Source organism: Macaca mulatta, chromosome 8 (assembly GCF_049350105.2).
Source record: "Macaca mulatta isolate MMU2019108-1 chromosome 8, T2T-MMU8v2.0, whole genome shotgun sequence".
Lineage (NCBI taxonomy): Eukaryota > Metazoa > Chordata > Mammalia > Primates > Cercopithecidae > Macaca > Macaca mulatta.
In genome coordinates, this window is record NC_133413.1 from 108,520,955 (window position 1) to 108,537,809 (window position 16,855).

A 16,855-nucleotide genomic window follows, 5' to 3' on the forward strand; every position below is an offset into this window, starting at 1 on the left:
AGTTTGTATTAGGGTTCACTCCTGGTGGTATATATACTCTATCGATTTTGACAAAGGTGTAATGACATACTCACCATAATAGCATCATACAGAATAGATTCACTGCCCTCCAAATCCTGTGTGCTCTGCCTATTCATCCTTTCTTTACCCCTAACTTCTGGTAACCACTGATCTTTTTACTACCTCCATAGTTTTGTGTTTTTTAGAATATTATATAAATGGAATCATACAATACATAGCCTTTTCAGATCGGCTTCTTTCACTTAGTAATATGCACTTAAATTTCCTCTATGTAGGCCAGGCATGGTGCCTCATGCCTGTAATCCCAGCACTTTGGGAGGCTGAGGCGGGCAGATCACCTGTGGTCAGGAGTTCAAGACCAGCTTGGCTAACATGGTGAAACCCTGTCTTTACTAAAAAAAAAAAAAAAAAAAAAAAAAAAAATTGGCATAGTGATGGGTGCCTGTAATCCCAGCTACTCAGGAGGCCAAGGCAGGAGAATAGCTTGAACTTGGGAGGCAGAGGCTGCAGTGAGCTGAGATTGTGCCACTGCGCTCCAGTCTGGGCAACAGAGCAAGACTCCATCTTAAAAAAACAAAAAATTCCTCTGTGTTTCGCATGGCTCAATAGCGCATTTCTTTTTATCTCAATAATATTCCCTTGTCTGGACATACTGTCTACTTTGTTTTATCTGTTATTATTATTATCATTATTATTATTTTATTTATTTTTGAGACAGAGTCTCACTCTGTCACCCAGACCTAAGTGCAGTGGTGCAATCGTGGCTCACTGCAGCCTTGACCTCCCAGACTCAAGCGATCATCCCACCTCAGCCCCCCATGTAGCTGGGATTATAGGCACGTACCACTATGCCTGGCTAATTTTAAACTTTTTGTAGAGACAGGGTCTCACTAAATTGCCCAGGCTGGTCTTGAACTTGTAGGATCAAGTGATCCTCCCAACTCAGCCTACCAAAGTGCTAGGATTACAGGCATAAGCCACTTTTGCCAGACCTATCTATTATTATCTTTTAGAATATTTGAAGATGAGGTAGTACTTTCCTGGGTCTTTATACCATAAGTATCAACTATCTCTTGTTTGCAGCTTAGTCTGACTAAAATCCCAATCATGACCCCAAATGCGTGGCAGTGCTCCACAGGAAAGCACTCTGGGTACCCAGGCTGTTGGAAGTGGCGCTTGACTGCTCCTAGATAGGCCATGTGAACCTGCAGCACATAGCACTGTGGCTTGAGGATCTGATGGTGGTTATCTCTGTGAGGAAGAGCAGTGTACTGAAGCTGCTGTGGCTTTAAAAAATTTTTTATTTTGCTTTATTTTTTTTGAGACAGGGTCTGGCTCTGTCACCCAGGCTGGAGTGGAGTGGCACGATCTCAGCTCACTGCAACTTCTGCCTCCTGGGCTCAAGCCATCCTCCTACCTCAGCCTCTCAAGTAGCTTGGACTACAGGCACACACCACCACACCCAGCTAATTCTTGTAGAGACAGGGTTTTGCCATGTTGCCCAGGCTGGTCTTGAACTCCTGAGCTGAAGCAATCTGCCCGCCTTGGCCTCTCAAAGTGCTGGGATTATAGACATGAGCCATTGTGCCTGGCCTGTTGTGGCTTTTAAACAGTTTTTAATCGCAGATCTTTTCATCAACTTAATTTTTTTCTAACTTTGTTCTCCCTTAAAATCTGTCACACTATGGCCCAATTGCTCCCAACTTATTTTTTACTAGCCATCAGACCCATGCAGGCAGGTATGTGCCTTTGAGTGATGTTTCTTTGTGGACAGTTTAGAACCATAACCCAAACTCAAAAATTGTCTTTTTTTTTTTCTAATGAAAATTCATCAGTTCAACAAAATAAGATTTGGGAGATACTTTTCCCTGGGGATTAAATGACTGCATGTAGGAAGTTCCTTCTATCAGTATAGAAGCTTGTCACTGATAAAGTTTCTTCCTCTTTCTGCTTGAGTACTTGCTAGAATGGTACAGCTTATTTAAAGGGATAAAATACTATGTATCACTGAAAATATGCTTATTTTAAAGGGATGAAGCTGGGCACGGTGGCTCACACCTGTAATCCCAGCACTTTGGGAGGCCGAGGCAGGTGGATCACTTGAGGTCAGGAGTTCGAGACCAGCCTGGCCAACATGGCGAAATCCTGTCTCTACTAAAAATAGCAAAATTAGCTGGCAATGGTGACACGTGCCTGTAATCCCAGCTACTTGGGAGGCTGAGGCAGGAGAATCATGTGAACCTGGGAGGGGGAGGTTGCAGTGAACTAAGACTGTGCCACTGCACTCCAGGCTGGGCGACAGAGTGAGACTCTGTCTCAAAGAAAAAAAAAAATGGATGCAAAAATACATTTTACAGAAAGGAATAAGTAGTTCAATATAAATAGGTTATCAGAGACTTAAAATAATGGGGCAGAAGAGAAGATGATGATATCTGTTGGCTCACCACCATTGGATGAGGAATGATACACAAAGCCCTGAAGCCAGTAGCTGAAATATGACATGTATTTATAATATGGCATATTATTATTTAGAGATGGGGTCTTGCTATGTGGCCCAGCTGGACTTAAACTCCTGGTCTTAAGTGACCCTCCCCCCTTAGCCTCCCAAGTGGCTGGAATTACAGGTGTGCACCACCATGCCTGGCTTAATGTGCCATAGTGTTTGCCTTTGCAGTGGCTACTAGAATTTGATTATCTTGCATGTGGAATTAGGCAGTTTTTTGGAGGCAATTTAATATTGTGATATTTGCATCTTATACATGAAAAATCAATACCAAAGAAAACTGCATAGGAGCCTTTGCTATGTCATAGACTGTAAAACTGACTATAAGAATAACTTAATTTCTTGTCAAGTAAATTCTTCTAAACTAAGTAAATGCCTATGAAATATTGTTTTGTAACAAAAGGCCTACTGCCAACGTTTGGAGTTTGACTTCATTGATCTGAAGGATGTGGTTTGAAGGCTATTTCTTTTCCCTCTTAGATAATGAGAAAGTTAGACAGCTGCTTCTGGAGGGTGTGCCTGTGGAATGTACGCATAGTTTTATCTGGAACCAAGATATCTGTAAGAGTGTCACAGAGAATAAAATCTCGGATCAGGTAACTAATTAGTGTAAGGATTATTGGTAAAGTCATGAATGACAGGTTAAATATATCATTCTAGAGACCATAAAAAGTTATTTCATACTTCATAGAATTCCATAGACTTTCTTTTGTTTTCAAACAAGTTGTTGATCCCTGACTCATGATATGTACTGTGATTTTCTTCTGTTCTTAGAGATAATCTAAGATTAAGGATAGGGATATAAGAATAAGGATCTTATCTGTTATCCAAGGATAAGAATCTAAGAATAAAGATACATACTGTGATTTTTTTCTGTTCTTAGAGATAAAGTAAGAATAATCTCTAGAAAATGTTAATACAAAGACTTTTTCTTGAAATGATGATCTCATGGTTTAAATACGTTTTTCTTTTATTGTTTTCCCTTAAATGTTCTCTGTCTTTAATTTTACTATGATTGGGGAACTTCCAGGGCCAGACATTGTGTGAGATGCTGGGATAGATGACTTAGATGTGGTCAAAGAAAGTACAGGGTACTCAGGAAATCTCTAGAAGGGGTACTGAGCTCAGATGAGAAAAATGAGGCTGGCCTCCTGGATGGAAGAGCAGGCATTTGAACTGACTCTCAGATGGGAGCCAGAAGTCTCCAGACTTCTTGGAGGCAGAGTCAAGGTTTCAGTGAAGATAAGATTGCAGGAAGTGAGAAAAGCACGTGCAGGAGCCCAGGCAGAAACCAGGAAGACTCTCCAAGTGGATCAGGAGCTAGGAATCAGAAACGGGGTGAGAAATGAAGCTGAAGACACAAATGGGGCTAGAGCATGAAAGACCTTGAAGCCTTTTAAGGATTTGGAGATGTGGGACACCCTTAAAGGTTTTAAGGTTGGCCATGACATGATGAGATTTCACACTGGCAGCAGTGGGGGGTTGGAGATGGGAGGTGAGGGAGCTGGAGGGAGACTGTGGGTTGGATGGCCTTAAAAAGACCTTTGAAATATTCAAGTATGACATGATGGGGGCCTGAATTGTGGCGATGTGGCTGGAGTGGAGAGGGTGAGGTTTAACGCATATTCCTGGAAGGTGAAATTGACGAGGCTTGGTGGTTGGTTGGAAGATGGGAGGTGAGAAAGGAGGAGGCGTGTCGATTAGGTCCTGATATTCTAGCTTGGATTTAGGATTTCAGCTAAAAGAGAGCCAGAGCCATGTCTTACTTGCTCACTGATGTATTTCCAGGTTCTAGAAAAGTGTGTGGGACATAGAAGTGCTCAGTAAATATTTGAATGGCTGAATAAATGGAGTGTGTGAATTGTGGTGTCATTCAGCTAGGTGGGGGATACAGGAAGAGAGCAAATACAGTGGAAGGGTGATGAGTTTAATCTTGAGCTTGAGGGGCTGTGGGACTTCCCAAGAGCAGAGGTCCAGGAGGCAGGTTTCGATCCCAGAAGGAAAAGTCAGGGCTAAAGAGAGATAGTTTGGAATTACTAACACATAGATGGTAGCGGAAACTCCGAAAGTGAAAAAGAAGATTGGACCTGGCTTGAAGAGCGTTCATGAGGTAGCAGTTAGACTATGGCCTGGAGGCAGTCTCTTGCATAGTTTTTTCTAAACTGAGTGATAGCCATCTTACCTACCTGTTAATCTCTTTTTACAGCTCCAAGAAAAGTCTGAAAGGATGTTATCCACCCCCTACATTCCCCTTAACAATAATTTTAACCATCTTCTATTTTGATTCTTTAAGACCTGGTGGGCAATTTTCTCAAGAGCCAGTGCATTTCTCTAGTTGCACATCCTTGAGAAGGTGTCACTTAATTGTTTATACCTTTTTTACTTCATGACACCAAATCTTAATCAAAATCAATGTAAGGACAGAATATCAACATACAAGATTAATCCTGATATAAGAGATCAACAGAATGAATGCTGATAATGAATGATATAAGACAATTTGGCATTTCTACCTAAATACTTGTATAGAGGAAAATATCTGTAGGAGGAATACCTTATACTTAAAATGGCTCACATTTATTTATTGAGAATGTTTTTCTCTTACTTTTTTAAAAGAGCATTTAACTTTCTAAAGCTGCTTATAGGGAGACCCAGGAGGATCTCCCAGAAGACTAGGGCTGTTGGTCTTGAATTATTTTCTTCCACTTTAGGATTTAAACCGGATGAGGAGTGAATTGCTGGTGCCTGGGTCACAGCTTATTTTAGGTCCCCATGAATCCAAGATACCTATAATTTTGATTCAGCAGCCAGGAAAAGTGACTGGTGAAGACCGACTAGGCTGGGGAAGTGGCTGGGATGTCCTGCTCCCAAAGGGCTGGGGCATGGCTTTCTGGATTCCATTTGTAAGTGACTTTTTGATTCTAACAGTTGCAATATTTAAAATAGATTCCTAATAAATGCTAAGTACTCAAAATGTTCCAGACTTTATGTACAACTTAGGAGGAATTGAGTGGTATATTTCTGCCCTTAGAGCTATAGTCCCGGATATAAGATACTTCATACATATAGTTCCTGGAGCCAGGTTCTCATTATAAGACCTGTGCTGACATATCGTTAATTGTCGAGGTTTTTAAAGTGACCTGATTTTTGAATAGTAGTGGCAACAAAAATGTCTAGCTATTTGATTTGAAGAAATTTGTTATAGTTTAAAAGCAAAGGACTTAACTTTTACAGACAGATAGAATACTTTTTTAAAAAAATGTTAACTATAACCCTATACCCCTATTTATCAACTGCAGCTAAAAATTTTATTAGAATCGAATGTGTCTTTTTTTTCCTGGTTATTTTAAATATTACTTTCAAGGCTGGGTGTGGTGGTTCATGCCTGTAATAATCCCAGCACTTTGGGAGGCCGAGGTGGGCAGATCACTTGAGGTCAGGAGTTTGAGGCCAGCCTGGCCAACATGGTGAAACCCCGTCTCTACTAAAAATACAAAAATTAGCTGGGTATGATGGCTCCTTGGGAGACTGAGGCATAAGAATCCCTTGAACCTGGGAGGCGGAGTTGCAGTGAGCTGAGATCACACCACTGCACTCCAGCCAGGGTGACAGAGCGAGACTCTGCCTCAAAAATGAAAATAAATAAATAAATATTACTTTGATCCTAGAGAGTGTAAAAGGCATGCGAGACTTTTAGATTCATGCCGGTAATTAATTTTTAGCATGCCTAGTGCAAGGACATCCAGTTAATCATTCAGGAGTAGGAATATTTAAAAATAATCCTACTTAATTTTTTACTATGAGATGCTTTCAAGCATACAAAAAAGAATAGATACTGATGTAGTGAATGCCTGTGTGCCATTTACCCAGCATCTGGCTTAAAGAAATAAAACACTACAGATGCATCAGTGCACCCTGTGTACCTCTCTCCAGTTTCATTTCCCTCCCTCCTTTTAAAATAATCACTCCTCTGATTTTGATGTTTGCTGCTACCATGCATATTTTTATAGCTTTATTGAAGTATGTTTGTATCCCACAATAAAATAACTATTTAGACTTGACACGTTTTTAAAGTATATACCTCACTGTATATATGATTTTGCAACTTGCTATATTCACTTGGCATTGAGATTCTTTTCCATATTTATTAATGAAGCATGACGAAGCTCAATTTCATTCATTTTTACTATTGCATGGTAATCCATTGTGTGTATTTCTATCCATTCTCCTTTTGAGGGGCATTTAGGTTGTTTCTCATTTTCCCCCATATAAACATTAAGCAATTGACTTTAAGTTGGTAGACTGACAGTATCTTTTTGACATTTCTTTTAGATCTATCGAGGTGCGAGAGTTGGAGGGTTGAAAGAGTCTGCAGTGCATTCTCAGTATAAGAGGTCGCCTAATGTCCCAGGTGATTTTCCAGACTGCCCTGCCGGGATGCTGTTTGCAGAAGAGCAAGCTAAGAATCTTCTTGAAAAGTACAAAAGGTAAGAGACTGGCTTCTCTAGTTTGATAATGTATTAAGGAGAAGAGAAGTACCTGCTTATATTGGTATCCCAAGCATTAGGATGGCTTTGGTAATTCTTATTATCTAACATGGAGTTTTCATAGACTTTTCAGTGAGTTCAGCATTACTGAGAAATAATTAAGAAGATATTACTTAAGTGAGGAGATTGTCTTATGTCTGTTTGGCTTTTATAGGCCCATTTTGGTTATAAACCCTTTTGTTTGTTATTTATTTCTATCAATAATAATGTACACTTAAACTTGGACATGAGTCTCAGACACTTGTTAATAGATTTCTACTACCAACCCCTCTCTCCCTCCAAAATGGAAATTGTGTTTTTGAAACGTATTATAGAAGTAATATATAGTTATAAAATTTTAATTAAACTATGAAAATATATAAAAAGATAAATTGGTATAGACCTGCCATCCAGAGAGATAAGTACTGTTTGTTTGTTTGTTTGTTTTTTGAGATGGTGGTCTTGCTCTGTTGCCCAGGCTGGAGTTCAGTGGTATGATCTTGGCTCACTGAAACCTCCGCCTCCTGGGCTCAAGCGATTCTTTCACCTCACCTGTGTAGCTGAGAGTAAAGGCATGTGCCAGTGTGCCTGGCTAACTTCTGTATTTTCTGTAGAGATGGGGTTTCATCATGTTGCCCAGGCTGGTCTCAATACCAGTTTTCCATGGATGCACCGGCCTCGGCCTCCCAAAGTGCCAAGATTATAGGTATGAGCCACTGTACCTGGCCAAGCACTGTTTTTATATCTTAGTACCTATCCATTTAGACTTTTATTTTTTCACTGGAAGTGTGGCCAATGAGGGTCATGATTTCCTTTATATTACAAAGTATATTCTAACATTGGGAATTTGTTGCCCCCTAAATTGTAGGCTCCCAGAAGCACAGAAGCCGTCTCTCTTTATTGTGGCATTTGCAGTGTCTATAGCCAGTGCCTGGTGCACAGTAGGTCTTAATAACCTTTATTTGTTGTCTGATGAATGACTGGTTGAATATTGTAGTTCCTTGATGGTGAGCTTCATGAGGACAGAATTGTGTTTTCTTGTTCATTGCTGCAACCATAACTGTAGAGACAGGAGGTCTGCCTAGCTTTTTTTTGGGGGGGTGGAGTTGGGGGGGACAGGATCTCACTCTGTCACCCAGGCTGGAGTACAGTGGCATGATCATGGCTGACCACAGCCTCCACCTCCCGGACCCAGGTGATACTCCCACCTCAGCCTCCTGAGTAGCTGGGACTACAGGTACCTGCCACCACATCTAGCTAAGTTTTGTATTTTTTATAGAGATGAGGTTTTGTGATGTTGCCCAGGGTGTTCGTGAACTCCTGGGCTCAAGTGATCCACTTGCTTTGGCCTCCCAAAATGCTAGGGTTACAGGCGTGAGCTACCCTGCCTGGCCTGTGCCTGGGTTTCAAACTATTTGCGGAGTGGTGGATGAATGAGTGACTAGTGATATATCCTGGATTGCTAGCTTACCAGCTCTTTGAGGGCAGCAATCACATGTTATACATCTTTGTGTCTCCCATAGAACGTAGTTGAGAGGCTTCTATGTGTTTGTTAAATAATAGTTGACAATAATACTTATTTCTTACTCTTCAGAGCTTTTTATGCATGCAAATTTTCCATAGATACACATATTTTTTTAAAGAATGGTATTACATACATTATTTTGAAACCTGCCTTTTTTGTTTAACAATATGGTATATATAGTTTTACCATATCAAAAAATATGACTCTAAACCAAGTATTGACAAACTTTTTTGGTAGAGGGCCAGATGCTAAATATTTTTGGCTTTGTGGAGCCTTTGGTCTCCATGGCAACTACTCAACTCTGCCATTGTGGCTTCCAAGCAGCTGCAGATGACATGTAAGAGAACGAGCACGGCTGTGTTCCAATCATGCTTTATATATGGACACTCAGATTTGAATTTCCTATAATTTTCATGTGTCATGAAATATTACTCTTTTGCTTTTTCAGCCATTTAAAATTGTAGAAACCATTCTTAGCTCATGGGTGGTACAAAAACAGACAGCAGGCCACATTTGGCCTGTGAGTCAGCCTGCCAGCCTTGCTCAAAATGTCACTTTGAATGGCCGCATGCAATTGCAGTGTGGATGTCCTGTAATTTATCAGTGGCTCTTGAGGTTATTTCTGATGTTTTGCTGTGTGTTTCTGTGAACATCTTCCTGTGTGCATCTTTATATATTTGTCTCATTTATTCCTTCATTTAACATACATTTCTTTAGCACCTACTGTGTGTCAAACACCATTCTAGGTGCTGGGGTGACAGCGGGGCAAGGCAGACAAGTCTGTCTCTGCCTTCATGGAGCTTATATTCTTCTTTTATTTCTTGAGACAGGGTCTCGCTCTGTCACCCAGGCTGGAGTGCAGTGGTATGATCATAGCTTACTGCAGCCTCCAACTCCTGGGCTCAAGCAATCCTCCCATCTCAGCCTCCTGAGTAGCTGGGACTGTAGGTGTGCACCACCACTCCTGGCTAATTTTTAAATTTTTTGTAGACAGGGTCTCGCTTTGTTGCCCAAGCTGGTCTTGAACTCCTGGCCTCAAGCAATCCTCCCACCCCAGCCTCCCAAAATGCTGGGATTACAGGAATGTGCCATTATACCTGGCCATGTAACTTATGTTCTTGATGGAGGCACAAGTTTCTAGGCTGGTTGGGGGTACCCAGGAGATGGGAGGGAGGCTAAAATGTAAGAGCTAAGTCCTTGGACAAGGAAGAAGGGGTGGGATTCAGGGCACAAGTAGAGGAGGCAGTATCTGTTGGGATTGAGTGCAGTTCTTCTGAATATAAGACTGTTAGACTGCCACTGATGCCATTTAATCTGCTTTTATTTCTTTGGCTATCTTCCAAATAGATTTACAAACAGTTCTGACTCTTTTTTTTTTTTTTTTTTTTTTTTTGAGGTGGAGTCTCGCTCTGTCGCCAGGCTGGAGTGCAGTGGCATGATCTTGGCTCATTGCAACCTCCGCCTCCCAGGTTCAAGTGATTCTCCTGCTTCAGCCTCCCAAGTAGCTGGGATTACAGGTGCCTGCCACCAGGCCCAGCTAATTTTTGTATTTTTAGTAGAGATAGGGTTTCACCACCAGGATGGTCTTGATCTGTTGACCTTGTGATCCGCCTGTCTCGGCCTCCCAAAGTGCTGGGATTACAGGCATGAGCCACCGCGCACAGCCCTGACTCTTAATCCTATTTTCCAAACCACTTTCTTTCTGTAATTCTTAAGTTGGCTAGTTCTTCTTCCTCAGAAAAATTAATATAAGACTGTTAGACTGCCACTGAAATCTGAACATGGATTTATTTAGCTAGGTTAGATTCTGCGGTGGGGGGATTAAGTAGCACACTCCTGATTGTGACTGTCTTCATGAAAAAAGAGGCACAGCTATCAGCCAGCAGTAAGACGGGGGAGAGAGGCTGTTGGAGATTTGAGGAGAGAGGAATTGTAGGCAGTTTCTGGGAGAGTGGACGGTGGAATTGAGAGGAGAAACATGGGATCTGTAAGATGTAGAGAGCGCCTATTTGAGATTTGTGTTTATAAAGGAAGACCATTCAGGACCATTTTGAGTTCTTCCTCAGCTGTGCTCTGCCACTCGGGCTGGCATGGGGTCATTGGAGAGTCAGCTGCGCCCAGGTGGACTTTCCAGTGGAGGGAGTGGGGGCATTTGTAGGGGAGGGACGGTGGTGTGAACCATGGAGTCTAGGCTGATGAAGAGCGAGGCAGCTGCTGCGAGCCGCCGGGAGGTGCTGGTGTAAATGGATGGTTGGGGCATTGTTGTGGGAGGGTAAGTGGGTGGAAAACAGGAGGCATGGCTCTGAGAGTGGGATACTGACGTCGCGGTTTGAAGCTGGAGCAGGTGTTGGCAGTGACCACACCTAAGGTATGAGCAGCGAGTGGGTGCTTGAGGTGGGGTGAAGTAAAAGATGCGAAGTGAGGGTGGGAAGGTGACTGGTGGGGTATTGGAAGGATGATTTAGGCAGATGCTGAAGCCACTGGGAGTGACAACAAGAGCCATGGTGGCACAGGGGAAGGCAGAGTAACCATCAAGATCATTCATTGCAGCCTTGTTTGGAGGAACAAAAGCTTGAAGACAATCAAAATGTCCTTTCATAGAGGACTGTCTAAATCAATAAGGGCATATTCATTCAGTAGAATAAGAGACAAGATACACAGCCTTTTAAAAAGAAAGAATGAGGGAGCTTTCAGTACTGGCATAAAGTAATCAAGATATTTTGTTAAGTGAGAAAAGTGAAGTTAAGCAAAAAGTACTGTATCTAGTATGCTGCTATTTGTATAAAAATAAATAAAAAGGAAGAAATATGTACATATCTGCTTGTATGTACATAAAATGTCTCTGGAAGGCTATGTAAAAAACTGATAATGATATTTATTGTTTTTGTGGAGGGTAGCTGGGTCACTGGAGGTCAAGAGTAAAACAGTAACTTCATGTAACCTTGAGCTTAGTGTATAGGAAAATCGTGGTGCAACTCCAGGGGCACCAGTTCCTTGTAGCTTTCAAGAATGAACCCCCTGGTGTGGTTCAGTGGCCACATGGGGCTACATTGTTTATTGAAAACCAGAGAAAACAAAAAAGCTTGGCCAAAAGAGTTGGTTGTTATTATTATTTTATTTATTTATTTTTGGAGATGGAGTTTTGCTCTTGTCACCCAGGATGGAGTGCAGTGGCATGATCTCAGCTTACTGCAACCTCTGCCTCCCGGGTTCAAGTGATTCTTCTGCCTCAGCCTCCCTAGTAGCTGGGATTACAGGCACGTGCCACCACACCTGGCTAATTTTTTTTTTATTTTTAGTAGAGACGGGGTTTCACCGTGTTGGCCAGGCTGGTCTCGAACTCCTGACCTCCGGTGATCCACCCGCCTGGGCCTCCCAAAGTGCTGGGATTACAAGTATGAGCCACCGCGCCTGGCCTATTACTATTATATTTTGAGACGGAATCTTACTTTGTTGCCCAGGCTGGAGTGCAGTGGCGCGATCTTGGCTCACTGCAGCCTCTGCCTCCTGGGTTTAAGTGATTCGTCTGCCTCAGCCTCCCAAGTAGCTGGGATTATAGGCACCCTCCACCATGCCTGGCTAATTTTTGTATTTTTAGTAGAGCTTTCACCATGTTGGCCAAGCTGGTCTCGAACTCCTGACCTTGGCCTTCTAAAGTGCTGGGATTACAGGCATGAGCCACTGAGCCCAGCCTATTATTCTTTATCATATGTTTCTTGGAAAGCTTGTGTGTGTGTGTGTGTGTGTGTGTGTGTGTGTGTGTGTGTGTGTGTGTGTGTTAAAATAGAGATGCATTATAATGGTTATAATTATTTCAGTTTTGCAGTCCTAAATTGTTCAACATTGGTTCTCCTCTGTGTTTTTCTTTAGACGCCCTCCCGCAAAACGGCCCAACTACGTTAAGCTTGGCACTCTGGCACCTTTCTGCTGTCCCTGGGAGCAGTTAACTCATGACTGGGAGTCAAGAGGCCAGGCCCATGAAGAACCTTCTGTAGCTTCATCTCCAAATGGTAAGGAGAGTGAGCTAAGAAGATCTGAGGCGCCTTGTGCTCCCATGCCTAAAAAACCTCATCAGCCATCTGATGAAGTGGGCACAGCCATAGAGCACCCCAGGGAGGCAGAAGAGGTAATGGATGCAGGGTGTCAAGAATCGCCAGGGCCTGAGAGCATCACAGACCAGGACGCCAGTGAAAACCATGTTGCTGCCACAGGGAGTCAACTCTGTGTTCTCAGGTAAGTGTCGGTGACTTCTGGGTACATTTTGGATTATTTATTTTAATACTGAAGAGGCTACAAGATATAAGCATCATCACTGTTTGTTTATGCAAAATCCAAGGGAATTTATAGACTTTCTGAAAGGGAAAGCCAGTCTTTCATATTTCATAGAGGGCTCAGGGAAACAGCTTAATAATATTTGATGTAAGGCATGATGCTAATTGATGAAATGATTTACAATATTGTCATCAATAGATCTAAACCAAGGCATTTTTTTTCTGACATATTTTATGCAGTTTGAGCAAGGATTCTTTGCTTTAAATCACCAAATTAGATTTTTTCTAGTCCCTTTTGTATTATATGGATTCATAATAGAGTAGCAACCAGTTAGATGTAATATGGTCCTAGCCAGAGAGGCTACCAGATACACTATGTTCTCCTCTCAATATTGCTGCGGGTCAGGTTCTGCTAATCAACAACCCTGCATTCTGTGCTTTGCTCTGATTTTTTTTTTTTTTTGAGATGGAGTCTTGCTCTATCGCCCAGGCAGGAGTGCAGTGGTGTGATCTTGGCTCACTGCAACCTCTACCTCCTGGATTCAAGCGATTCTCCTGCCTCAGCCTCCCAAGTAGTTGGGACTACAGGTGCATGCCACCACGCTTGGCTAATTTTCACCATGTTGGTCAGGCTGGTCTCAAACTCCTTACCTCATATGATCCGCCCACCACCGCCTCCCAAAACTGCTAGGGTTACAGGTGTGAGCCACTACGCCTGGCCTGTGCTATGATTTTTAAAAAGTGCTTATCCCTCTAGTCTTGTGCTTACTTTTCCATATAGTAGCCTCTTAATTTCCTATCATTCTTTCTTACTTTACATGTAACTATTGTCCCTTACAGTTCCTTTACTCATTAAAATCTTAGTGCCTCTTTATTTTCACCCTCACTGTGATTACAATCCTAGATTCTATTTCACTGTCTTGTTTTGCCTGCCTTCAACTTCTTAAACCTTTAGTCCCTGAGTTTCAGAATGGCAAACACATAAAAGGAAAAATATCAGTACTAAAATGTACTACAGTGTATTTCTAATTTTTTAAAAATTGTAGTTTTGATTCTTATATAGTATAAAAGAATCAAATTAATTCTAGCAGTGTCTAATCTTCTGATTGTATGTTTTTTTTCTGGAACAAAATATCCTCAAACGTATGTCTCCAACTTCATGTAGGAGTAGAAAATTACTGAAGCAGCTGTCAGCCTGGTGTGGGCCCAGTTCTGAGGACACTCGGGGAGCCCGGCGAGCTCCTGGCAGAGGCCAGCAAGGATTGACCAGAGAGGCCTGCCTGTCCATCTTGGGCCACTTCCCCAGGGCCCTGGTGTGGGTCAGCCTGTCCCTGCTCAGCAAGGGCAGCCCTGAGCCTCACACCATGATCTGCGTCCCAGCCAAGGAGGACTTCCTCCAGCTCCGTGAGGACTGGCATTACTGTGGGCCCCAGGAATCCAAACACAGTGACCCATTCAGGAGCAAGATCCTGGAACAGAAAGAGAAGAAGAAAAGGGAGAAGAGGCAGAAGGCGGGACGCGCCTCTTCTGATGGCCCAGTGTGGGAAGAGCCCGTGGCTGGGCAGGAAGCTCTGACTCTGGGGCTGTGGTCAGGCCCTCTGCCGCGTGTGACGATGCACTGCTCCAGAACTCTCCTAGGCTTTGTGACTCAGGGAGATTTTTCCATGGCTGTTGGCTGTGGAGAAGCCCTGGGGTTTGTTAGCTTGACAGGCTTGCTGGATATGCTGTCCAGCCAGCCGGCGGTGCAGAGGGGCTTAGTGCTACTGAGGCCTCCCGCCTCTCTGCAATATCGATTTGCGAGGATTGCTATTGAGGTGTGAACGTGCGCTTATATCCCAGCAGGGCATAGATAATACGTTATTATTGTCTGCCAAGTTTCACATGTGGAGAGTCTGCTTCTGCTTCAAAACATCATGTGAAACTCCTTGGAAACAAGAATAAAAAATTATGTATTATGCAGATGATAAAATGTTTACATCATTCCAGTAATGTCATTGATTTCCATCTTTCCCTGTCCTTGCTGTAATACTTTTAAATTATTGGGCCAAAAGCTTTGTATTATGATCTCTTGGTCTGTGTAGTTGTGGCTGAAAATAATTAGAAGCTCTACAAGTTATCATCCCCCTTTTTTGTTAGGAACAAAGGGCTTGTCAGGTCTATTTGAAAAACCTTGTAGTCATGTGATAAGCAACAATAGATGTTTAATGATTTCACTGTTACAACAGAAGACAAGACAAGACGCTTGGCCTCTGGACATGAAATATGGGCCCCTGATGGGCCACATTCAATTCTGTACTGTGATTACCATGCTGAACAACTCAAAGGGAGAAATCATGGACAACTGATTGCTACCTGTTTTCAGGCAGGCAAAGTTTATGGCGACAGTGCTAGGCTGGAATTAGAAAGGGGGGGTCTATGACGTGGACTTCCTGACTCTTTGATCTCTTTGTTGTTGACCAACACATGATCCTACTAGTTACTTAATTTTTTTAAGTAAAAAAATTATTATTGTTTTGTTTCTGCAAAGAATTTCTCAAAGCCATAGAGGAGCATTTCTCAGATTGTGTTCTATGAAATGTGTCACCCCCAAAAATAAGAGATTCCAAGGTCAGGTTGATATGGAAACTCTGGGTTAAAGTTAAGCATTTCTTTATGAAAGGACTTCTGGAAACTTCCATGTGATACTGTACATTGTTGATCTCCAGGAAGGGAATGATAGTGTATAGTATTTTCTAAATACTTTGATTCCTAAAGTTCTCTTACAAGGAGCACTTTGTAGGACCAGTGTTCTTAGGAGCGCGCTTTGGGCAGTGTGGCTGTGTAGTGCATAGCTACCTCTGCAAGGTGATAACTAAGCCGGCAAGCTGCCTTTCGACATTCATGCAGTCACATTGTCCACCTGAGATTCTCAACAGGGTATAAAAGAAAGGTGTTATCCTGCCCCACAGGAAGAGTGGGCTCAGTGTGACTTTTTTTCTACGAATGGAGAAACTCAGTGCTCATCTACTTTTAGTTGCCACATACGGCTCACTCATAGCCTTGGTCCTTAACTTTCCTGCCATAAATTTCTAGAAGAGCATAAGCGGGATTTTTTTCTAAAAATTGTAAATGTGCAGTTAGGCATTATTTTATGTAAATGCATTGGGTTTTTACTGTAGCGTTTGGCAGTAAATGGCTTTGGGGATGATGAGGTGGGGAAGGATACGGCAGGTGGTACAGTAGTCAGAAAGTACCTGCCACCAATGAGATGTCTGATGCTTTGCCTCTCACCATGCCTCTGAATGTCTTTGGATCCAACCCAGATGAGACCGAGAAAAACCAATGTAACTACGTGGCGCCTGTAAACAGAATAAATGAAAATGTCACCTGATGTTCAGTTGTGAATATTTATTGGACCATTCCTTATTTGTTTTCTGGGCTCTCAGTCACCTCATTTGTGGCTGAGCTCACTCGATGACAGAAGTCTGAGTGTGCTGCGTGGTCACCTAACCTCATTCTGTGCAACCCTGCCCTCATTATAGAGGACAGGGCACGTTTGCAGCCACTCTGCCTTGTGGGTGGTAGGTCAAAGAGCTGTGCACCAGAAAGATAGACTAGTATTTCCCAAAATGTATTCCTGGGAGTACTAGTCCCTGCAGCTGTTCCTGGAGAAAAGTGTTCTATGGCTAAATAAATTTGGGAAAAGCTATATATGGTATCCTCCTATTGCGATTCACAATGAATAATTGTATAGTCAAAGCTCTGCAAAGCTCTTTAGGAAAGAAATCTGTCTTTCAGACCCCACACACGTACCTTTTTTGGTTTTTGCATACCTATTGTCCAGAGAAAACTAGTTTCACAGAAGATACTTTGAAAAACTAACAGAATCTGCAGAGGCAGTAAAGAATCCATGTTCCTTATGAAAAAGACTGATAGGGGAATGGCTTACTTTCTGGCAGCTGAATTGATTAGCATGTTGATCTTGATCCTTCCAAGTGCCTGCCATGCTGTACTAGAGCTGCGTAGCTAC

The 16,855-nt window shown here is 42.5% G+C and overlaps 1 protein-coding gene across 3 annotated transcripts in view; it reads left to right on the forward strand.

The window, feature by feature from the left end:
* POP1 (POP1 homolog, ribonuclease P/MRP subunit) overlaps positions 1 to 16,216 on the forward strand; it is a 43,736-nt gene extending 27,520 nt beyond the window's left edge. For 2 of the 3 annotated variants that reach the window (XM_028852791.2, XM_015145768.3), the window contains exons 12-16: positions 3,005 to 3,120; positions 5,236 to 5,427; positions 6,857 to 7,011; positions 12,446 to 12,808; positions 14,012 to 16,216. In XM_028852791.2, the coding sequence (XP_028708624.2) occupies positions 3,005 to 3,120; positions 5,236 to 5,427; positions 6,857 to 7,011; positions 12,446 to 12,808; positions 14,012 to 14,666 (1,481 nt within the window). In that variant the 3' untranslated portion in view covers positions 14,667 to 16,216. The remainder of the gene's footprint in view (positions 1 to 3,004; positions 3,121 to 5,235; positions 5,428 to 6,856; positions 7,012 to 12,445; positions 12,809 to 14,011) is intronic. The other variant, XM_077943890.1, reaches the window with a different exon arrangement.
* Positions 16,217 to 16,855: the final 639 nt, after the last annotated feature.